Source organism: Carassius gibelio, chromosome A9 (genome assembly GCF_023724105.1).
Source record: "Carassius gibelio isolate Cgi1373 ecotype wild population from Czech Republic chromosome A9, carGib1.2-hapl.c, whole genome shotgun sequence".
NCBI classification, from domain to species: Eukaryota; Metazoa; Chordata; class Actinopteri; order Cypriniformes; family Cyprinidae; genus Carassius; species Carassius gibelio.
In genome coordinates this window covers 15,757,623-15,776,605 of record NC_068379.1, presented here as the reverse complement: position 1 = coordinate 15,776,605, position 18,983 = coordinate 15,757,623, and the positions used below count along the sequence as shown (strand labels likewise).

The following is an 18,983-nucleotide window of genomic DNA, read 5'->3' as shown; positions in this document are numbered from 1 at the left end:
AACTGTGAAACATCCTTGTGTTACTTAGCTTTAGTTTTGTCTTTGGAAGGATCATTTGATGTGATTTAGATTAGTATGCAATTAGTTCTACAGTAAGAGGAATATTGGTATCTTTGTCCATATGAAATCCATTTTTAAATATGAGAAATGCATTTACGCCACATTTCAGGGGATTTGATAGGGATATAGGGTTATATTTGCAGGGTTGCTGCAAACACAAGTGAGCAACAGAATCCCTTACATACCAGCCATTAGCAAATGTTACATACAATCAGTGTTTCAAGGAGGTAATTTTGCATTTTCAGAATCATCCACATTAATCCTCGGTAGCCCATCATGATTAATTTTGAAACCTGAGGTAATTGTAGATTTTATCAGTTAGTTTAAATCCTCAATTGCTCATGTTTACACAATAATTAGCAGTGGAATTGATTCATTGAGTATTTTGTTATTTATTTATACATTTATAAAGTATGCCTGTTTTTTTTTTTTTTTTTTTTTTTTTTTTTTTTCACAGCAGTCCGTAATAAACGAGAGACGCACTTATGCTGTTTGAGAAAAAAGTTAAATAACTTGCATATCAAAATGCAATTTTTTTTTTTAATGTGATTGTGCTAAAGCCGAAGAAATCTAATTAAAATCCACAATATTATTTGGAAAATATTTACTTTTTTAGTACTGATGTATCTTTTTCTTTTAGAGGTTATTATTACCCTGATTAATTTTTGTTTGTTTGATTCATTTGTATAGCCTTTTCACAATATTTGTTTTTTTTAGCAAAGGCAACGGAATTCGCCAAGAGTCTATACAAGACACTTTAATTTATATTATAATTATTACTCAAAACCAGTTTTAAAAACCAGGTGTTTGTGAATTACTGATTTTTAGATGCAGAGCAGTTTCAGTGTATAATCACATTGTTCTGCTGCAGAAGTCAATGCCTTGTCTGTGTATTTCTGCAGGGCTATGATCCCGATGCTCCTTTCTGGAATATGGCAGCTATTTCTGTGGCCATGCCGGATGTGAAAGCCCCACAATGTGAATATTCCCCAGCAGGATCTCCTGAAAGCTGCAGCATGGACTTGTCCATGGACCTGTCCGTCCTCAGCTCCCCGCTGTCTGCTTTCTCTCACCACGGTGTGGCCCCCTTCCCTGCCCAGGGTGTAGCACCGGGCCACTGCAACAACAACAATGGCCTGCTCAGCAACCTGGGAGTCTACTGTTCCACCAGCAGTATGCATCCTTTTAACCAGACTGACGGCCAGTCCGCTTACGATATGATGCGCTTTCCACAAAGCTGTGGGAACACCGGTGGCACCCGGCTTTACCGCAGCCTGGAAAACCTACACTGGGCCGCCGTGTCTGATCCCAAAGCGTATCCTTACAGGAGCGTGGACAGTGAGTTTATCCTTCATTGCACTTCAAGCAGCCACTGGTACGATGGACCTCCTCCGGGACCGCAAGTTTACGGCTTAATGCCTTCCCATGACAGCATGGCAATCTACGGCCGCCGAGGAGTAGTTAGGAAGGATATACCACTCTTTCCACAATGGCTTTTACCAGCGGTTGAGGACTGGGGTATGAACGGAAATGCACGAAAGGGTCTTCGAGACAAGCTACGGTTTCAGAGCACACGTGTGACGGAGCCCCACAAGCCCTTGCGTCCTCAACCTGCGCTTGGTAATGCACCTTCTCCACTCTATCCGTGCGATCAGGAGGTAGCAGTTCGGACTGGGCTGACATCATTGCAAAGGAATGGACAGCAAGGGTTGATCGCCCGTCGCATCACCAGTCCAGAGGAGATCAAACAGGAAGCGCTGCGGCGACTGCGACTCCGAAGGCAACAAAGCACCCCTAACCTGGCACTGAACTCCAGGCAGGAGCCTAATACCATAAGTAAATCTCATACCGCAGAGCTCATCTGCACTAACTCTGCCCAGTCAACCCCTGAGAGGAAAAGACCTCCGATGGGCCGCCTGCACATACCTACATTTGAGGAGTTTAAGAGAATGAGACAAAGGGAGGGCATTAAGAACCACATTTCCTCTGAAATGGAGAGTAACAACAAGCATAGAGAGGAAAGAATACAGACAGAGGAAATGCAGAGTGCAGAAAAGACAGACATTGACGTCGAAATCGCTCAGGATGCGAATCACAGTGGAGCGGAGTTGTCTGAGCCCAGTTCGACCGCAGAGGTCCCAGGAGGACCCATCTGCACAAGCCCAGTGGCTCGCTCTCTATTACACCCTCAAGCTGTTACAGGAAGAGACAAGGAAACAAAGGGCCCAACAGGCCCTGGGGCCACAGATGTAGCTGTTGTCCCCTTCCCACCCCACTGGGACAGTGGCGATGGCCCATCCAGCTGCTGCCCCGCAATCCTTCTGGACGGAACAGACCTTTCCAGCTATGGAGCCAAAATCTATAAAATGAGGGATGGTTTCCTAGGATCTGCCCTTGACCTTATTAAAAAAAGGTGAGTGGATAGGAGCTGTTGTGTTTGGTAGTGTTAGACTTGTGCATTCACATAATACTTAAAGTTGCATTGTAAGCAGTGACAGACCAAATAATGTAGGACAGTGACTCGGCTCTATCCATTGGTTATTGATGGGATGGTAACATTTTATTGATAAACACAGAAAAAGAGACAGAAAATGAGGAAGGGAAAGGGTGAATGGAATGGGAACCTAGTTTGGATTCAAATCCAGGTCTCCTATGATATCAAAATTGAGCCTAGACAGATTTTCATGGCCAATAATGGACAAATGTCTGACATTATTTTTTTTTTTTTGATTTTTTATAATTAATTATAAATAAAAGAAAAATGTTAATCAGTTGTTTTAAATTATACAAGTGGTTTAAGGCACCACGATATTACAATGTACAAAATAAAGTTAAAAAAAATTACAGATTTAATATTGCAGTGTTAAATTAATAGTATTTTTAAAGATTAACTGAATGTTAGTAGATAATGGCAAAGGGAATCTGAATGCAGAAATAGAGGAAATTAAAATGAACAATTAATTCTTAAATATCAGTCAATATATATCCAGTATTGACCATTACCAATTAACTAAAAAAATCTCTGTTAGCTAATAAATCGATACACTATTGTTATTGTGCATCCAATCAATCAGAGTTTAAATGGGAAAAATGGCCATCAGTTGGATCAGTGTATCAGTTTCCCATAGCAGCTCTCGCAGCCTTTGCATCAGTATTTGTGTTATTGATTTATTCCTGAATCTATGCACAGCTTGTATACAGAGGAGCAGAGTGAATATATCATTATTGATGTGATTCTTAATGTCCTCATTTATCCCAAGTACACAGTAGCAGATGTGATATTTGCATATAGTGGCATATTCTGTGGTTTAGCTATATTAAGAATGTAAAACATGGCTACTAGGAATGCTATTAAATATCCTGTCCTAATCATCTTTGTCTTGTTCTCCAGTACAAAATTACAACCCCCCCAAAAATTCCTAAGAAGCAAAGTTGCAAAAGCAATTTTTTTGTAGTAGTTTTAATCATAAACTTGATTGAATTTAGTTGAAGCTTAATGTAAATTCATTTTTTTTTATGTAAAACAAAGATCAAGAGACAGATTTTTTCAGCCGCAACAATCAAAAGTAAAGACCTGGATACTATAGAAATAAACCCCTTTAATTCCCCATTGATTCACTCGGGCAGTTACTGTATCATATGGATTCTTCAGTGGTTGTGTCCACCAACAGCACTTTTTACACACAGAATCTCACACAAGCGTGACATATGCGAACCTGACAGAAATTTGATTAACATAACAGCACATAACTCTGGCCCTGACAGTCTTCTCAAATTTAGCATGGATGCATAAATCTGTATAGATTTTCCTTCAGCCGATTTAGCTCCGGACACAGTACAGCGCTTAATTGCTGATGCATCAAAAGCTTTTCGACATTACAGAGCCTTTCTCTAATAATATGTTCCTCTAGGGCAGGAGTTCAGTCCAGGCTGTGAACCGTCTAAATATAACATCCAATATCCCAACTGTCCCATAGTGCCTCAAGTGAAGGGATTCATTAACTACAGAGCAGCCTGGGGCTTCCAGATCTTTTATACAGTTAGTTTCATTTATTGTCTGCTTGATAGTAGAAAGATGACGAAGTCACAAGGCAATCTTATTTAAGCTTACAGTCACTTTATATTATTGACTAGAATGGATCAGCACATTCCCAGGGAGCTTGTCCTGATGTGATGTTAATACAAGTTTGTTTTTTCTTCAGTCAGGATAGGTTGAAACGATGCACATACCTTTAAATTAATCATAGAACATCATCCTAAAAGTGTCTGTCAATACACTAAAATAAGTTTTTATACACCTTTATACATCTTAATAAATCACAAAATAATTAAGGAGAGAAAATTCCAATGAATGACCTCATACAGTACTGCTGAAATGACAGATTTTATATCTGCAGTGCTTTAATGATCATTTAATTCATGTGTGAAAGACGTTGGTTTTATAACCACATTCAGAGTGTTATATTGATTACTGTCAGTCCGTGGCTGTGATTTTTCTTTTCTTATGAGATGTCAAGGCCTCTTTGTCTTTGTGTGTTTTTCTTTTGAATGCTTCAGAGCTCTTGGCTGTAATGTCAGCACTATTCTCAGATGGCATCTATGCAAATTTATGACAGTGATGAGTGCAGCATAATCAGATTCTGAGGTACTGAAGCATCAACGGAGATGGAAACGATTTGAAAGAGGCAATTAAGAGCTTATAACAAATCAATCAAAACACCTGTTTTTAATCCGAAGAGACGTCTGTATATAAACAATAGCTGGGGCAAACAGCTCATTAATATATCTGAAAGTATATGTTCAACAATGAATGCACAACCATCAGCATTCATTCAGATGTATTATTTTTACAATTATGTTGATACACTGCAAAATAAAAATTCTAATTCACAGTTGTTTGTCTTGTTTTCCAGTCAAAATATCTAAATATCCTTAAAACAAGATACAGTGCCATCCAAAGGTTTGAGGTCAGTTATGTTGCTTAAAAAGTCCCTCATGCTCCCCAAAGCTGCATTTATTTGATCAAACACATAGTAAAAATAGTAAAATTTTGAAATATGATTACAATTAAGTTTTCCAATATTTTTTTTCCTGTGATGACAAAGCTGAATTTTTAGCATCATCACTCCAGTCTTCAGTGTCACATGATCCTTCAGAAATCATTCTATTATGCTGATTTCCTGGTAAAGAAGCATTTCTTATTATTATCAATGGTGAAAACGATAATGCTTAATATTTTTATGGAAACCGTGATACATTTCAGGATTCTTTAATGAATAGAAAGTTCAAAAGAATAGCATTTATTTGAAATTGCAGTTTTCTGTAACATTATTAATGTCTCCTTTTTTATCATTTTAATCTTTTTTTTTTTTTCAAATCCAAAAACCTTTCTTACTTAACCCAAACATTTGAACAGTAGTGGACAATTACATTTTTTTTTTTTTTTTTTACTCCATTGGGAAATCAAGTAGTATATTTTCCAAGACAATAAAAGACAATTCTCAGAAAACTAATTTTATGGTCGTTCAAAATATTTTACAGTTTATTCTTAAAAAAAATATAACTGCACAAACAAAATGCAAAAAGTTACAAACTAAAGATATAAAACAGGACATATTTTCTGATACCAAACCTTCACAGTTTGACTCCCCTTTATTCACCGACTGCAGTGTGTGGGGTCACCCACAGATACATAATCTCTTTTTCTACTTCACACACACACACACACACACACACACACACACACACACACACACACACACAGACATCAGGCATCTAAAAGATCGATTATGCTTGTTTCCGGAGCCCCGCAGCGAGGAGTTCAGGTGTTAATGTGAACTGATGCGTCTAATTGCTGTCCTCTGGTCTGAGGGGCACCGGTTCTCTGTAGGGGGATGGTGCTTGACTGCACAGCACACGAAGGAGTAGAGAATCAGGATTGTAATTCTCATTTCCTTCCCTTTGTGTTCTCTCTCCCTCTCTGTTCCAGCTGCAGTGCAGAGATTGCAGCCGAGACTCCCGTCCGATTGTCGCGTGAGCACAATGACGTCACTAACATCACCGCTCCCCAGCCCAGCCATCAATCTGCCCACGTTGCCATGACAACGTCGGCCTGCGGAGAGGAGGCTTGCACCGAGCCCGTGGGACAGCGGGGGAAAGTGGCGACAGAATGCGTAAGGAATGCTCCCGTCTCACACACACTCTCACACCTCTGCATATCACCTCTGAACGAGGTAAGCGGCAACTGTCATGCATGTCCGGGAGCGTGATGCTCAGGAGGCTGAGGTTGCAGGGGGAAAGCGCGCAGAGCCGCAGCTAAGAGCAGCACGCAGGGAGGATTAGAGCCAGGTTTCATGCTGGTAACTGCTTTACATTCCTTCTTTGTGTCAGGTTGTGTGTTGATGCTCACTGTGTCCTGTCCCTGCTGCTTGAGATCACCTCATTCATCCACGGTGTATGACTGGCTGTATGCTTTTAAGGTTAAGGGTGATATCAAGAAATGCTGGCATTCATATACAATGTTGCTATGATTTATTGGTTAGCCATTGCGCACAGATGTTTCTTCTGTCTCTGCATTTCTCTCTTTAATTATGATAACAGTTGCCCTATTAATTATTCTGTACGTCACCTGTGTCTTGTTTCTCGTGCATTGATAACACTTGAGAACCAAATGCTGTCGAGCCACATTTTGAGGGTTTTATGCCGTAGATGTATGTTGGTAGCAGACGCAGCTGTAATACGCCATGCACTGACTTAGAAACGTCATTTTGAAATCACTTTCTGATGTTTCAGAGGTCTAAAAGGTGAAAGGTCTTTAATTCTGTCAGTTGAGGCAGATCTGGTCAGTGTGGTCAACCCAATTGACTTCCAGTGAAACCAGTTTAAACTGGTAAATAAAGTTATTGACCAGAATTGATACCTTATTGTATCACAAAAAGTCTCATAGTTGGCCCCAACCTGGTTTTGTTTGTCATTTAATGGACAAAAACAATGAGCCATTTCTCAAAATGTCATATTTTATGTTCCACAGAAAAAAGTAGGCAGGCCAGATTTAAAAAGGACTTGGTTTCCGAATCATTTCTATTGAGAAAACAGATGCATTGTATGTCACTGGAGTCTGTCAATAGACTTTTTAATAAACAGTTAATGGGCATGAAAAGCCACAGCAAAGAATTTTCCACTTAGCACCACAATATATTAAAAGCTTTGGATGTACCGTAATGCAGTGACTCTGATGTCTAAAACATCTAGTGGTTCCATTAATTCTCATATGTGCTTAGGGATTAATCTGCCTTCATGAGGTTTTACACTGTTAAACTCTCCCCTTACACACACACACACATTTCAGACCAGTGCTCTGCCATGTGCACTGTTGATTGACAGATCTCCATCCTATCAGCAGGTGTCTGGGGCGGGCTGCAGACGCTCCAGCTCAGATGCGGCCTATGAGCTGGCTGAGTCAGTGAGGGCCCAGCGTGAGTGCCGCCTGCGCCCCCACTTCAGCGACCCCATGCCTGCAGACGCCACCAAACGTAAGCAGCTAGAAATGAAGATCGCCGCAGCCACACGTTTGCACATTCACCGCAGAGACAGGGACAGTGGTAAGACTCTTTCAACTGCACTACGCTATGCTCACAGTTCTTGCTGTAAATAAACTTAAGTCATGTCCCAGTTTTGTTCTGACAATACTTCTATTAAAACAGTTTTTAGGCTTGTCTGTAACCCGAGGGCATCACTTTAGTTGTTATTATGAGACCCTATGCTATTACGAAAGCCATGGCCTTAGGTGGCTTTTACTGTTGGTCCGTCGCATGCATGACCTCTGCCCTGAGGACTGCTTTTATCTTCTATACCGCAGCATCCATACTCAGTGTCTGTACTTTGTTTTGTTGTTGTTTTTAGACTTAAAGTTAATTATCAAATACATATCCAGTATCAAATTATGAGTGCACAGTATACTGTATAAGCACCATATATCACCGAGTAGTTTTGAGATATTGAACTTCAAAGTTTTTGTGTTCCATTCGACTGTGTTGATAGAACCTTATAGTACTCAATATTAAAAAATCTATCACACAATGTAAATACGTTGACATAGAATGATAATATGTTAATAACTCAATTTTGACAAAAGAGATAGAACCTTATAATTCCAAGGGGACGATATTGGTTATTTTCCATTGTTTGTCCGTTATGTATATATTGGTATTATCAAACACTGAAATATTGTTTGTGGCTTTTTTTAAGATTTAGATCATCACAAAGCACTAACTTCAAATAAATAGTGACAGATTATGTTTAATACTCAACTCTCTGAGCTGTCCCAGAGCACCGCTCTCTGCCATTATGAGAATTTATGCTATTCTGTTTCAAACAGGATAATTTGTTATAGCAAAAATCATATTTTTTAAGTATAGATTTTTAAAAAAGTATTGATTTATCATATCTGTAATCAGTTTTTATAACATGAAAATAATATGGCAATTTCTATTTAGGCTACACTTTATTTTAAGGTGTCTTTGTATACAGTATAATTATACATATAAGTACTACTGAGTAATATTAATTAACTACATGTACTTAATATAGGGTTAGGGACTTAGGGTTAGGATTTGGGATTGTCTTAGGGTTACTTGCATGTAATTATGTATAATTAATTGTTATTATCCAAGTAAGTACATGAAACATGTAACAAGGACACCTTGAAATAAAGTGTTACTTCTATTTACATTGCAAATAGCCAACCTTACCAACTCTGCCCACCATTTTTTCAAGTTATTTTAACTCTTGATGAGTTAAAAGATGATGCTATTTGTTTAGTGTGCATTATGCTTCTTAGTTGTTATATCCTTTCTGACCACACATTTCACTGTTCAGTTTCCCGTACTATCCTTCTGATCTGCTTCCTTTAAAACAGCTCTTAAACTGGCTTATGTAGCATGATGATTATTAGTTACATTGCCCTTTCGTATCACACACCATTCTCCCCTGGGCCTACTGTTTCACTCCCACATATAAATTAATGGGGTTGTTTTGAACTTCAAAACACCTCAAATACATTGTCTTATATGATAAAATATTTGAATGAAATTTTCCTTCAGTTTTTTATGGTCTCTTTTTGTTTTACCTCTACTGTTCCAATGTATTATAAAACTAAAAAAACATTTCACTATATCATTAATGTAACTATTGTTACTGATCTCCAGAGATTTGTTTATTTTTTGTCATCAGTGCCAGGCACAGCCAGGGGCCGTTCAGAGCCCAGAGGTGAGGAGAGGAGCAGGGGCCTGGGTGTGAGCCGCTCAGCACAGCACCGCTGGAGTACCGTCAGCAGCCTGAGCGCAGACAGCGGTGTTGTAGGCTTGAGCGATGAGCGTGAAGATGAGGAAGAGCCCCATCATGCCCGCCACAGTGCCGGAGCTGAGGTAGAACGCGTTGACAGCGGCATCGGCCCTGGATTGACTCGGGGCTGGAGGAGACCCTTGCCATCCCTCAGGAACTGGGACATTCAGCAGCCCTGTCCTGACTGTGGACACAAAGAAGGCGGCCGTGAGCAAGGCATGTGTGAACGCTGCTCCAAGCTACGCACAGAGCGCAAAGAGGCCATCCTAGAGTTTCTCAACACTGAGTCGAGTTATGGAGAGGACCTCCGCATCATCAAGGAAGAGTTTTACTGTCCCATGCAGAGCGCAGGGCTGCTCACAGCAGAGCAGCTGGCCGTGGTCTTCAGTAACGTTCAAGAGCTCATTGATGTCAATGACAGGTTCACAGAGCACCTGCAGGACAGCATTGATCAGGCTTTTGATCAGGTAAGGAATGCTAGTGATGGAATGACGTTTTGTAGCCATTTCAACTTTAACATAAAACAAGGTATTTCTTTGTTTTTTGTGTCAGTCCCAAAATCTACTGATATGTATTTATCAAGGATGCATGAATAAAATCAATCTACAGCACCTGACTGACAGCTAAGACATATTATGTTACAATGTTTTGTGTCTCCAAAAAAATATTTGGCAGCACCACTCCTTTTAACACTGGTAATAGGAAGAAATGTTACATGAGCATCAAATCAGCATATTAGAATAATTTCTGAAGTATCATGTGACACTGAAAAGTAATGGTAATGGTAAACCTAAATTAAACGGTGATTGCCTCCATACAGGGCGATGAGGACCTGCAGACTGTGTGCATTGGAGAAATCTTCTTGGAGTTTGTCAACATGCTTCCAGCGTTTCAGACCTACTGCCTGCAGCAGTCCACATCTGTGAACATGCTCAACACACTGGAGAAAGAAAAAGAGCTTCTTAGGTACACATAATATATAATATAACTGTGTTACAAATAAAGGTAGTATTAGTAAAAGTATCAGCAGTGCAAGTGTGCATATGGGAATACAAGATATTAGGTCTGCTCAAATATAATCCTAACAATAGTTTAACAGCAAGATTTGATTTCCTGTTGGGGCAGTAGTTCAGATTTGTACATGCACTATTAATATTTTCACTAGCCCAACAATTAAGAAAATTATATATATATAATTATTTATATATATCCCTTATCATCCCTCAGGATATTCCTCGACGTGTCCCAGAATGACAACACGGCACTCAGGCGCATGAACCTGCGCTCCTTCCTCATGGCCCCACTTCAGCGTGTGACCAAGTACCCGTTACTGCTAAGTCGGATCAGCAAGGCCACCAACGAGTGTCACCCAGACTACTCTCGCTTAAAAGAAGCCAAGAGCCGCGTGGAGTCCCATCTAGAGCACATCAACATGAAGACCAAACAGGAAGGGACTGCCACATGGTCCTTGCGCTCATTCCGGCGCGACAGCCGCAAGAACCGAGAAGTCATCAACATTGAGATGAGAGAGCTGTCAGTGAAAACTGTGGGCTGGACACGGGAGAGCACACACTTCATCATGGAGGGGCCACTCCAGTTGGCACAGCCCGCCGATGGCCAGTGGCTTAAGAAGGGAAGCAAATCCCTCAAATTCCAGAATGTTCAGAGTTTACTTATGGTACGCACTCTGTGCAATGCAGACACGGTGACTGAAGGGAGTCTGGAGACCTCGGAGATGGTGCAGGACGGTGTACTGGTACTCATCAAAGACAAGAGCAGTGGGAAGTTCACGGTGTTACGGGAGCCAATCCATTTGGCAAATTGCGTGGTGTCTGCCGACCCTGACTGTGAAGACACCTTTGAGGTGCTGGACATTCGACGTGAGGCCTTCGTTTTCCGTGCCTCTGACAAACCTCGCACTCAGCAGTGGTTTCGCCAGATCAAGAGATACGCTTGTGATTTGGGACCCTGGAGAAAGAGACGCAATGCTCTCCCAAATATCATGATTAACACGACCCAGAGCCGCTCCTGAGACTAAGCCTTTAGCGACACACCCCTCATCCCTTCCCAGCATAGCTCTGATGTAAATAATAATGATAAAAAAATCAATATTTTGTTGAGCAAACAGTATTAGAACCATCCACCAATGGACTTTAAATTGGTAGATTTGACTGAATATTAATATAGACTGCAAAAAGGCACTTTGTATGAGTGGAAAGCAACTTAATGACATTTGGGAAGAGGAAAAAACCACTGTCAAGCAAAAAGTAATGCCCTTTGGCATACCAAAATGAGGGGCTCGTTAGGCGCCTCACTGCTGCACTTGTAAAACACTGATTGTACAACCAGTTTTCCACTGAGGAGAAATGTTCTCAGTTGTGAAATGGTTTTTGTGATAAGCATGAGGGAACATGTTTGTGATCGGATGGACTTTATGTGGACTTTTTAGTATGCACAACAGAAAGGAAACCTGTGTTTTGTGTGAAGACGGAGGTAAAGCTGTTTTGTTTTCGGATCATTTTAATTCCCTCTTCCATTAGCACCTATTCCCTCTGCCATTAAGGAGCAGTTCTTATTTTCAGATCACTGTGCTGGTTTACAAAACAGCAATAATCTTCATTTGTATTATGTAGCAGCAGTCAAGCAGTTTTTATTTACAGGTTCCCATATTCTTGTGATCAGTGATGTAACAAACCATTTTTGGTATGTTTTCTCCCAAATCTTATGAGGGTGTAGCATCAGTCTAGGCATCAAGTATTGTCATTGCCACATTAATGGTTGTGCTGAAAACATCTGTGGCCATGAACCAGATCTTCAGTTAGAAAATGTCCATTACATGTTACCCCTTAATGTAGTTTTTAAATACAATTCTGCTTTCCTTTGTGATCTCTGAGGGGGAGAAATATGTGCCTTTGTTTATTTGATACTGAATGAGTCATTAGTACTATTTTGTTCAAGTTTAACCCACTTTTACCCACAAATCAGGCCTTATGTCAGTTGAGAAAAAGATCTATAATTGATCTATTATATTCTGACTTTCCCACTGATATACAGACTGTGCTTTATGATAACTTGTTAAATGTTAACTGTTTTTGTTTGATGCACTTTAATATGGAGATCCTAAACTGGAGCAAGGGCATTGTCCTGCAGTTTACAAAGCTTTACTGTACTTTGTTTTTAAAATTGCTTTAGCTTTAAGAGAAAATGAACCACAGTTGACTTCAGCAATAGCAATCAATCACAGTCTTTCTGGTCTTTCTATGTTTAAAGTCAATACTGATGGATAGAAATTGTCGCAATCACTGGATTCAGGCATTTAGGTTTCGACATTTAGTTTTTTTTTTTTTTTAATGGCACTGATACTGTTAGAAATGTCGTACTGTAGCTTCCACATTATACAACAAAAAGATGAGTTGACCCTGCCAGGACTGAAAAATGTTTCTTTTTACTGAGACCAATCAAGCTGTTAAATACTTCTTTCCATTCTTAATAATCTTAATTTATTTTTTATTTTATTTGTAAAATATTGTGAATTGCAATTAAAAACAAGTACCGATCTCTCTCAACTGACTCCATGTTTTCTGAGAACATTATTCCCAGTGCGTAATCTTTATTAGCCTAACATTACTGAACAAGCAAATGGCACAAAAACACAGACATTTCAAATGCAAATAATGAAGAATAAAAATCTCTCTGAGAACCCTGTCTTCAGGGAGAAACAAAGAACACAAAGCATTATTGCAGAGGATTTCTTTTTAACCATTTTAAGTAAAAGTCTGAAAGTGCAGTTTCATTCACCCACAAAGAAGCCACAACAAGAAGGGCAATAAAAAGAATGCACTGAGAATCTTCAGACAAAATAGGGAGGAATGTAAAGTTGCCATAAAGCTTTACAAAAAGAAATACAAATGCACTCTCCTTCTCTCCTTTGAAAACATTTGTTAGGAAGGTTTTAGTGTTCTTTTTCCAAAGTCCTTCCCCATAGGACACTATCTGCAGGTGAAGTTCAACAGTTCAGCATGCAACAACATAAGATCCAGAACAAAAGAAAGAAACATAAACCAAAAATGTATAAACCATCAAATATGCAAAGCAAGAAATCACTTTGATCTCATGCATTTATCCAAAACGAACATTTTGTGATAATTTACTAACTCTCATGTCATTCCAAGCCAGTGTAGCTTTCTTCTGTGCATCACAAATGAAGAAAATTTGAAGAATGTTTCCACTGTTTATGTCAATATAATGAAAGTCCATGCATTACAAAACAACCCTTTTGACTTTGATTGTATGGACAAAAATATATATATATATATATATATTGTGTTCCCCAGAAGAAAGTAAGTCAAATGGGTTTGGGGCAACATGGGGGTGAGTAAATGATAAAATAACTTTTATTTTTGGATGAACAGTCATTTTAAAGAAATACATGAAAGTTGAAATATGTACCAACAGCAAACCAGTGGTTTAAAAAACCACTAGATGATTAACTGATTCCATATGTATTTGCAGTATGAAACTAAATGTTTTGGCATAAATGTATTCATTTTATCTTCAAGATACTAATAATGTGATTTAATCATAGTTACATTCAAGAAAGGTGTTTGGGTTCAAAACCAAATTTAATGAATCAATAAGCATAGGTTATGTCTAATATAATATTTACTTTGTTCAACATCAAGAAAACGTCTTGATGTCTCGACTGAACAAGCCACAAAACAGGCACAGAACTTTTGTTTTTAACGGTATTTTTAAATGTTTTATGAAAACACCCAGAAATGTTTTCTTCCTTCTTGGTTGACTGTACAATGATTCACAAGAGAGACAGCTGATAAAAACAAATCAATAATAGTAAAAAAGCATCCAGTCAAAAAACGGGCAAACAAATGCATCTGATACATAAACATCTCTCAACATAAGTGAGAAAGAGAAGATCTCCCCACTAAAACCTGAACTGATCTCTGTCATGATGGGCAAGTGGTTTAAAAGACACCGCCCAAAGCTGCTGGGGCTTCAAAACCTCCATCCCCTCCCCTCTTCCTCCGACCACCTAAACCTGACAGGTTTTAACCACTCTTGCAGTAATGAAGAATCCCAGCCAGGGTAGTGCCCCGCGGCCTCTTGCGTTCCCACTGCCTCTACTTATCTCCTCCAGCCTCCAGCTCCTTGGCAAGGCCTCGGATGGAAAGATCGTATACCACCTCCTCAATCTTCTTCAGATCGTACTTGAGCCCATCGTAGCGCTTGCGAAGAGGGTCATTTTTCAAGTTGAGCAACCGAAAGCCATAGTCAAGTTCATTGATGAAGTTTGAGATCCTTAGCGGACGTACATAGTCCCCTGCGGTCACGCTGTTAACTGCCAGCCTAGACTAAACGGAAAAAGACGCAACAAATACATTGTGCTTTTAACTTGATTCACATTCTTTACACTCTTGTCAAAGTTTGTTTTACATCAAAAAGGCAAAACAAAATCCACAATAAACCCTCAAGTCATCCTAGGTGTATATTACTTGTTCTCTTTCAGACGAACCCAGTCGGAGTTATATAAAAAATTGTCTCTGATCTTTCAAGCTGTTTAATGGCACTCAGCGGGCCGGGTGTTGCATGCATCTCAAAGAAGTCAAATAAAAAGCACCCTATCTATAAAAAAAAAAGTGTCTCAGTTGTGAATTGATGCGTTTTTGTAAAAAAAAAAAAAAAAAAAATCCATATTCAAAATGTAATAATCACTTTATTGTAGCTTGCATCAACTGTTGTACATGGAAGCAGCTCCGGGAAGATGAGATATGAGATCAATGTTCCGGTGAGTCCCATGAAAATCAACATTTTTTTACAGGAGAAAAGGAAGCAAAGTTTCCTTACTTTAGCAAAGGAAAACCAGTCTCCTCATGGCTTATATCATTTTGTTCTTCTAATTAGTGACAATTGTTATGAACTCTCCCCTGCGCATCCGTGTTCAACATTTCTGAGAGCCACATGTGCAACACATCAAAAACGCATCAATTAGCTACTGAAGTACTTTGTTTACCCACCAGAGCCGCATGAGACACTTTTGTTTTGTTTATAGAAGGGCACTTTTTATTTCACCTCTTTTGGACTGAAGCACTGCAACACCCGCTGAGGGGTATTAAACAGCTTACAAGATCAAAGACAATTTTTTTATGTAACTCCAACTGGATTCGTCTGACAGAAGAAAGTCACACACACCTAGGATGACTTGAGGATGAGGAATGTATGGGCTAATTTTCATTTTTGGATGAACTAACCCTTTAACATTATGCAGTGCTTGCTTCAACAGCACATATACTACAATTAACATTATGTTATGTAAAGTTTTTGTATTAGGGTGTTGCAATATAATACTGACTATAAATTGATTTTAAAAAAGATGGTTAATACTGAACATGCAGCAATATCTTAAATAATCTAGTGGCTCATTGTAATAATATCAACGAGATGGCAACACAGCAGGTAGGGGCTGTTTACATTGAACACATTTTTACATTTCACTGTACAACTTTTCCACGGTTTTCTATGTAATTATGCACTAGACTGACACGTTTGACCACTACAGTTACATCTTTTGAGACATTCTAAAAGCATGGCACTCAAGTTAAAATAAGATCGACTTCTTAAAAGTGCATCTTGAAAGCTAACTTTTTTTAATTCCAATGCTCACGTCTCAGGAATTTTATTTTAAAAAATTTTTGCACAATGCGCATGAAATGCCCGTAATTCTGGTCACCACTTGTCATACAATTCTACCTTTATTTAACCAGAGTTTCTAACGGCAGCTGTAGTGACATGATGGGTCTTTTACTAAGAAGGTGTGACGATCCCATCATATTGCGCGTTGCACTTTTCCCATTCATATGTAATAGGAGTGCAACGTCTTCAAAAGGGTTTGTTTATACATCATCACACCACAGGCCCCACCCACTGGCGGTCATTTGCTTCAACTGCCCCTTTCATGCTATTTTTAATACTGCCTTCTGCCTTTCATGCAGTGTTTAATGTAGCTGTATGTGACTGTACACAATCTGTAAACACAGAATGAGAGCACCGAGTTGCATCCAAAGCAAACAGATCTCATTAAAATCATTGACACTTTCTAAGCTGAATACAAAAGAAAGATACTAATTCCATTTCTGACAAACTCCACACACTTGATTCTGCTGACAACAGGGCAAATGGAAGAGTAAAGTAAGTTCATACGGATTGTATCGGGTTTAAACAGCTTGTCTGGGTCTCTATACAGTTAAAAAAGTTCTGAGCATCAGAAACAAGTGGGTGGTTTAATTTTAATGACAGTTACTCATGTGCAATAATGAGGGGAAGTTGATATTGTTTCCTATGTAATAAAAGCAGTCAATCAAACAGTGGCTGTTTAATGAGAAGCCTTAAAGGTACGATTTGTAAGATATTTGCAGTAAAATATCCAAAAACCACTAGTCTAGTGTTATATAATTTGTCCAGCTGATTACTAACAATACCTCTAATATTTTCAACTACTTGTAAATCATGAGAAAATTCCCATTCTTAACAGTGACACGGGCAGTGCAGTCGCCTGTCCATGACGTTAGTTCTTCTTCTTAGTTTTATGGTAGATTGCTACCATGGCTTATAAGGTGCATACCGCCACCTACTGTATCGGATGTAGAAACCACATGACAACAGTGTTGTGGACAGATGCGGAAGTAGCTTCGTGACAAACTTGAACTAGAAAGAGATGCCGATCTCACTTGTGTATTACTCAACGTGTGAGTTGTTTTGATTCGTATCTTTACAGAAAACGTATGCTATTATAACGATCAACAAGATTAGTATAATGAGGCATACATGCCAAACGCGGGGGATCAAGTCTCTAGACCTGCGCGAGAACGCGTCTGGTCCATAGTCTGATCGCGTCTTTGCATTGACTTTGTATGTAATCTACTCGCACAAATCGTTGAACTCGCGTTAAATCCATAATTTATGTTTCCTTCTGATTTGATGGCCGTCAGCTGTTGGGTAGAAGACAACAAATCCCATCATTCAATGCTCCTTCTTGGCATCATCAAACCACGCGATTGTTATTGTTTTGATAGTGCGCCCTCTAGTGGCAGGTCCTACAAACTGTACCTTTAAAGGACCCCCCCCCCCCTTAAATGTATAATTTCAGAAAAAAGGTCAGAATGAGAGTTGAAAATAACCATATTTCTGCATATTACTTATTATAAGTGAACTTCAAGAAACATATTCAAATAAAATAATCCATGTCATGACCCCTTTAATGTTCATGGCAGCGCAAATATTTAAATGGAGTAGCACATAAATTATTACTAGCTTGAATACATTTGAGAAAAAAAAAAAAAAACACTTACCAGCTCACTGGCCAAAATAAGAACTCCAGCTAGATAGTCTTCCACATCCAAATGAAACCCTTTTTCTCTGTTGACTTCAACTGCGTACGTGTAACATAGAATTAATCTACTACAGTCTCACACAAGTATTAAAATATATACATAAACATGACCATTACATACTGCCAAGTATTTCTGCCACGTCCTCACGTGTAACCAAGGACTCACTTTCCAGGTACACCACAAAAGCAGCAAGGAAGGCAAGTCGTTGAAGAACAAATCTCCAGTGTTCATGATACCTATGGAAAAGTGTCAGGCTTTAATATAATTATCAAGGCTAGAAGCACGATCATTCAATCACTAATGGAAAGAAGAATAGTGTAAGAGGTCTTTACACTGACCGATAGTACTGTTCAACAGGGAACTTAGTTTTCAGCTCTCCAGTGTGGTTTCTTACAGTGCAGAACAGCTCTCTGGCCTTTAGACACTTGCTGGGAACTGAAGGAGGGAATGAAAACGTATTCTAAAAAAAATATATGTAGACCAAAAGACTTGGATCAGTTATTTTAACTTACTGTCTTTGAAACCACTGGGTTGATGGACACTTTGAAGAACAGTGAGGATCTCTCTCGCTGTCTGCTCCAGAACTTGGACAACTTTTCTTATGTCCTACAAGAAGAGCACAGAATGATGAGTGAGCCAAGAGCTCAAATGGATTGAAAACAGCGAAATTCAAAAAGAGATCAGCAGAACATTCTGTCTAGATTTCAACATCTGTTGTACTTTATCATGTCTAATTCATGTCCTGTGAAAACATAACTAAGGATGTTATTGATAAAGCAATATTCTATGCAGAGGTTCTGCGACAATTGCATAACAGTTCAAATGGACTTCTTGTTGCAACTTAACCTTTTTTTTTTAGGTAAATTATTTTGCGTTTCCGAAAGCCAGTTTAGGTGTCAGTGCTGTCGTGTACCTCTCGAATATCTTGATCGGCACTCAAAAATCCTTGGATATAGCTAAACATCTCCGTTACAGACATCTTTAAACGTGCAGGCGTCGCTCTTTACTGTGACCAGCTGTTCCAAATATTCACAGTTTGGATAAAGAAAGGATGTAAACAGAGACTGTTTATCAATTGTCGTGCTCGGGAAACAAACAGCATGAAGTCATCTGCATGCACGTTAACATCTGTCCCTTGGCAAACCAAAGCTAAAGGTGCATGTCCGCCACCTACTG

The 18,983-nt window shown here is 39.2% G+C and overlaps 2 protein-coding genes across 3 annotated transcripts in view; one reads left to right on the top strand and one right to left on the bottom strand.

Moving 5' to 3' along the window:
• The window catches only part of LOC128019730 (uncharacterized), a 27,400-nt gene extending 13,697 nt beyond the window's left edge, over positions 1 to 13,703 (top strand). The window contains exons 3-8 of one of the 2 annotated variants that reach the window (XM_052605898.1): positions 963 to 2,473; positions 6,050 to 6,233; positions 7,460 to 7,661; positions 9,292 to 9,869; positions 10,223 to 10,368; positions 10,630 to 13,703. In XM_052605898.1, the coding sequence (XP_052461858.1) occupies positions 993 to 2,473; positions 6,050 to 6,233; positions 7,460 to 7,661; positions 9,292 to 9,869; positions 10,223 to 10,368; positions 10,630 to 11,434 (3,396 nt within the window). In that variant the 5' untranslated portion in view covers positions 963 to 992 and the 3' untranslated portion in view covers positions 11,435 to 13,703. The remainder of the gene's footprint in view (positions 1 to 962; positions 2,474 to 6,049; positions 6,234 to 7,459; positions 7,662 to 9,291; positions 9,870 to 10,222; positions 10,369 to 10,629) is intronic. The other variant, XM_052605899.1, reaches the window with a different exon arrangement.
• Positions 12,974 to 18,983, bottom strand: LOC128019749 (translin). Its single transcript, XM_052605945.1, has 6 exons — positions 18,721 to 18,983; positions 18,320 to 18,413; positions 18,146 to 18,242; positions 17,928 to 18,043; positions 17,766 to 17,845; positions 12,974 to 14,771 (listed from the first exon to the last, which is right to left on the bottom strand). The coding sequence occupies exons 1-6, from the start codon at positions 18,784 to 18,786 to the stop codon at positions 14,541 to 14,543; spliced, it is 684 nt and encodes a 227-aa protein (XP_052461905.1). The 5' UTR covers positions 18,787 to 18,983; the 3' UTR covers positions 12,974 to 14,540.